Genomic DNA, 5,406 nt, shown 5'->3' with positions numbered 1-5,406 from the left:
CCGACTAAGAACGGTAGTTGACTCGGTCAGTCTGAAAACTGGCATCACTATACCCTCGCACCTTTAAGCCATCACTCCCACCGAGGACTAGAAACCATTCCTTGGTCCTCCGAAGGTACTTAAGAATATTCGTGACTGCGGTCCAATGTACTCTTATAGGGTTCCCCTAATATCTGCTGACCAATATCAAAGCGAAGGCCAATCAGGGCGAGTGCAAGTCATAGAATTCTTGATCGAGCCAACTGCGGAAGCGTAAGGTACTCGGCTCATCTATGCTATCTCGACTTCATTACTTGGGCTTTGTGTCTTATTCAACTTGGCATTACTTTGGATTGGTAACTCCCTTTCTTGGAATTCTCCATACTAAAACGTTTTAGTACCTTTTCCAAGTAAGTGTTCTGACTAAGTCCTATTAGTCTTTTACTCCTTTTTCTTACTATCCTTATTCCCAAAATATAGGAAGCCTCTCCGAGGTCCTTCATAGCGAAACACTTCCCAAGCCAGGACTTAACTTCCTGTAGGGTCGGGATGTCATTTCCTATGAGTAGTATGTCATCGACATACAATACGAGGAAGCTAACTATACTCCCACTGGCTTTTGCATATACACATGATTCATCCTTGCTTCGTAGGAAGCCAAATTCTTTGACTTTCTCGTTGAAACAAATATTCCATCTGCGAGACGCTTGTTTCAATCCATAAAATGGATTTCTCAAGCTTACATACTTTATTAGGATGCTTTGCATCGACAAAACCCTCTAGCTGATTCATGTAAACATCCTTAGCCAACTTCCCATTAAGGAAAGTGGTTTTGACGTCCATCTGGCATATTTCATAATCATGTAATGCAGCTATAGCGAACATCACCCTAATAAACTTTATCTTCGCAACTGGTGAGAAGGTATCATCATAGTCAACTCCAGGAGTTTGAGTAAAGACCTTCGCAACCAATCGCGCCTAATAAGTGTGCACCTTCCCATTCATGTTTGTCTTCTTCTTGAAGATCCACTTGCATCCGACTGTCTTATGACCTTGCACATTGCTAACCAAATTCCAGACTTGGTTTTCATACTTGGACTGAATCTCGCTGTCTATATTAGGTTCATCTAAATTTATTAGTGTACTATCACTAACAAACTTATCACCCTTACTTGTTATATGAAAAACATATAACACTGGTGGAACACTAACTCTATTGGAATGTCTAAGAGGTAAGGACCCGTCAATCGGTTCAACAGGAGTTTCCTCCTCAAGTTGAGCGCCAATGTTAGAGGTTCCTTCATCGTTCGATTCTTGAAGCTCTTTAATATGGATTTGCCTCCCACTGTCCCCTTGACTTATGAGTTCTCGCTCTCAGAAAACCCTTTTCCTCGCAACGAAGACAACATTGTCACTCGGTCTATTGAAGAGATATCCAAAGGACTTCTACAGATAGCCGATGAAAATACACCGCTCACTACGAGGTTCAAGCTTGTCGTGAATCTCCCGTCTTACGAAAGCCTCGCAACCCCAAACCTTGATATGTGCCAACGAGGGAGATTTCCCTGTCCACATCTCGTGAGGTGTTTTGGCAACCTTCTTCGTAGGGACTAAGTTAAGGATATGGGAGCCAATCTCTAAGACATACCCCCAGAATGAGATAGGTAGCGAAGTACGAATCATCATGGAGTGAACCATGTCTAGCAAGGTTTGATTACGCCTCTCAGCTACACCATTCAACTGCGGTATCCTAGGCGGTGTCAATTGCGCAAAGATTCCGCATTCCTTGAGGCAGTTGTGGAACTCAATACTTAGGTACTTTCCTCCTCGATCGGATCGAAGCATCTTGATTTTCCTACCCAACTGATTCTCTACTTCCTGCTTAAATTCTGTGAACTTTTCAAAGGTTTCTGACTTGTGCTTGATTAAGTAGATATACCCATATATGTTATAATCATCAGTGAAAGTCACATAGAATCGGTTCACATCCCTTGTGGTGGATCTAAAGGGCTCACACACATTGGTGTGTATGAGATCCAATAAACCCTCATCCCTTTTATGTGACATCCCCAAAATCACGACTAGAAAAGACCGGTTTGTTTATGCTTTGTTTAAAAAATCAGAGTAACATTTTAAATGAAAGTGTTGTGGAATTTGTCCCAAAACAAAATATGATAAAGATTTATCAAAAGCATTTCCATAGAAATGTATTTCATTAAAAGACTTGGGATGTCATGTTCGTACAGATCAAAAGCATAAACAATACAATATAAGCCTTACTACATTATTTTATATCTACAGACCTATATCCGTAATCCCTCGTCCAACATCATATCTATGCTCAAGCGCCACTTCCTATAATACATAAAACTGAGTGGGTCAGGCTTGGGAGCCTGGTGAGCACATAGGGTTTTCAACCCACAATAAATAAGTTTATTAATTTCATCAATCAACAATAACCCGATTACCCGTTCCTGTTATCCTCACTTTACATCCCTAAACACCTATCATAAGGGACCTAGCCTAAGGATCATCATCGGGACGGACACTATTGCTAAGGGGATTCCTCAGCAATAAATGTCCTAAAGGCAACCATGTCGGGGATAGAGTACACCGGTGAACATATCGTATACTAAATTGATATAATAATTCGTATATTAAATTGATATAATATAATGATTATTTTGAATTATATAATAATAAATACATCTATTATAACTGCACAATTTCAACCGTTTGAACGACTTCTACTCACGACTTACTCATTAATAAAATTAAATATAATATATGGTTTAATGTTATTTATAGTTGTTGTTATTGTTAATTAATTTTTTTAAATTTATTTTTTTAACGTTTTAATTTCTATCATTATAATTATTTAAAACATCAAACATTGTTTTTTGATTTTAAATGTAGCAATATAAACATTTATATAGAGTTATTTTTAACTATTGTTATTCTAAAAAAAGTTATTATTTATTTATTTTTAAAGTTTGTGACCGTTCCACAACGATCGAAAAATAGACCCTTAATATGTATATATGCGTGTTTCGTCCCGTTACCACATAAACACCAAATAACCAACACCTAATCACAGGACCGTGAGCGGTGTTCTGCCCGTGATACCAACGTTATTTGCATGCCACATCAGAATAACGTGCCTTCCCGTAGCTCGCTCCCACCCGTCTTTAACATATTTAGTTTCATAATATTAATATTTAACTTATAAAAATGTTGTTTTTTTTTCAAATGAATAGTGTATAAATTTACATAAATAGTACAGCAACGAGGTTTGTATTTCTTTTCCAAGATATTTTATTATTTTTTTAAACACATTATTTTATAAATCCCAAGGTGCAGCACACGCCACACGCCATACGCCACCTGGACTCGCCGTGGTCAGCCGTAAACTGTGGTTAATGAAACACTGCTGCCACCGATTTCCGATACTATCACAAGAAATGGAACTATCAGCGGATCCGAAGAAGAAAAAATCGTCTATACTGATAGTCGGAGTAACCGGTAGATTAGGTTTTGAACTTGCAAACGCTAGCCTCGAAGCATCTCATCCTACATATTGCCTCGTCAGATCCACCAGTTTCTCCGACCCCGAAAAGTCCCGCAAACTTCAAATTCTCATCGATTCCGGCGCCATTATCCTCGAGGTAAGTTCTAGCACCACCGCTATTGACGGAATTCCCAATTTTGATAGTCTCTCCATCGTTGATTGTTGCAAATTGCAATTACATTGTCCATTCAGTCAGTACTCATTGTGTTACCGATTTTGAATTTGAAATTTTGTCGATGGAACACGATTTTGTTGATAATTGAGTTTATACGAATGACAATAATGTGTTGGTTGGGTGAATTCTAGGGTTCATTGCATGATGAAGGAAGCCTCATCGAAGCGATTAAGCAAGTGAAGGTTGTGATATGCGCAGTAAACTCGAAACAGGTCCTTGATCAGAAGCCTCTCATTTCCGCCATTACGAAAGCTGGATGCATTGAGGTCATGTTCCTTTAAATTTCATCCTCTATCCATTATAAAGTTTCATCCTAGAAAATACAAAGTAAGCAATTACATCCACATTTTATTGAAAAAAACAAAATCCTTGTAGAGATTTATCCCTTCAGAATTCGGATTAGATCCAGATAAAACTCATATATCCGACATGGATCAAGGCTTTTATTCAAGGAAAGCAGAAATTCGACGACTTGTAGAAGCTCAAGCCATTCCATACACCTTCATATCTTGTAACTTTTTCATGAGTTACTTGCTTCCTTCTCTAGTTCAACCCGGCTTGAAAGCTCCTCCCAGAGATAAAATCACCATATTTGGAAATGGAAATGTCAAAGGTAAGTTTGTTAAATCATGATAGAAATTATCAGTATCCCAAACTAAAATAAAAGAGTGACACTGAACTTTTTATAAAATTTGTAGGTGTGTTTATGAAAGAAACAGATGTAGCTAAATTCACAATTAGTACAATGGAGGATCCACGTACTCTAAATAAGGTGTTATATTTAAGACCACAAGGGAATATGTACTCCATGAATGAACTTGCTGAGATTTGGGAAGGGAAGATTGGGAAGAAGCTTGAAAAGATTTATGTCATGGAAGAAAATCTTCTAAAAAAGATTAAAGGTATAATAATAATATAATAAAATGAAACATTTGCGAAAGTACATTGCTATAATTGACATCATAGACTTGATAAAAAATGTTGGATTTTCAGAAACTCCATATCCAGATAACATGGAAATGGTGTTCATTTACGCGGCATTTGTGAAGGGGTTTCAGACATGTTTTCAAGTGGAGGAATGTGGAGGTGTGGAAGGGTCGATGTTGTATCCTAATTTAAAGTACACTACCATAAGTCAGTATTTAGATACCTTAATATGATTTTTGGGGATTTATTTATTAATTTGTTGGTAGAACTGAAGTATGTGATAATTATTAACCATATCTTGTGTCTTTTGAAGTTTTTGTTTTTATTAACTATAAGTTAGTAGTCTTGGATGTTTGAAGCCAAAGTTTGAGTGTTATTTATTTTTGTTTCCATGTTTTTTTTTTTTGGAAAAATAATACCAACTGATGATAAAGTTTAGGGGTTGCTTGGATTTGTGTTTTATATGATTGTGGACTGTTACGATTTTAAATGACAGGTAATAAATGATTGTTTGGGGATTAGATAATACATTTTTTATGATCATTTTAGGACTCTTTGCAAACCCTGCAATATTACTTGAACAAGTAAAACAAAAATTACTACATTATTATTATATTAGTAGAAAGATATATATATATATATATATATATATATATATATATATATATATATATATATATATTATTAATATTATAGATTTATAGATGACATTTTAGGTGTGCTTGTCGTGCAGTTTTGAGAGCTTCTAGTTTCGAAC

At 36.4% G+C, this 5,406-nt stretch overlaps 1 protein-coding gene across 1 annotated transcript; it reads left to right on the top strand.

Annotated features, from left to right (window-relative positions):
• Nucleotides 1-3,293: 3,293 nt before the first annotated feature.
• Nucleotides 3,294-5,041, top strand: LOC145047221 (NmrA-like negative transcriptional regulator family protein). The gene is made up of 5 exons (XM_078995460.1): nucleotides 3,294-3,644; nucleotides 3,854-3,988; nucleotides 4,098-4,335; nucleotides 4,421-4,624; nucleotides 4,716-5,041. Exons 1-5 carry the CDS (start codon nucleotides 3,399-3,401, stop codon nucleotides 4,880-4,882), a joined length of 990 nt encoding a protein of 329 aa, XP_078851586.1. The 5' UTR covers nucleotides 3,294-3,398; the 3' UTR covers nucleotides 4,883-5,041.
• The last annotated feature ends 365 nt before the right edge of the window (nucleotides 5,042-5,406 follow it).

Source organism: Lactuca saligna, chromosome 5 (genome assembly GCF_052625555.1).
Source record: "Lactuca saligna cultivar CGN05327 chromosome 5, ASM5262555v1, whole genome shotgun sequence".
Lineage (NCBI taxonomy): Eukaryota > Viridiplantae > Streptophyta > Magnoliopsida > Asterales > Asteraceae > Lactuca > Lactuca saligna.
Note: the sequence above shows the minus strand (reverse complement) of the source record. Positions and strands in the feature narration are given on the sequence as shown.

What these genes read in the sequence shown, in the direction of transcription:
- LOC145047221 (XM_078995460.1), top strand. Translation starts at nt 3,399, where the DNA reads ATGAAACACTGCTGCCACCGATTTCCGATACTATCACAAGAAATGGAA. An exon ending in CGAAAGCTGGATGCATTGAG is followed by an intron (nt 3,989 to 4,097) that starts GTCATGTTCCTT and finishes AAATCCTTGTAG; the next exon opens with AGATTTATCCCTTCAGAATT. An exon ending in TGGAAATGGAAATGTCAAAG is followed by an intron (nt 4,336 to 4,420) that starts GTAAGTTTGTTA and finishes TAAAATTTGTAG; the next exon opens with GTGTGTTTATGAAAGAAACA.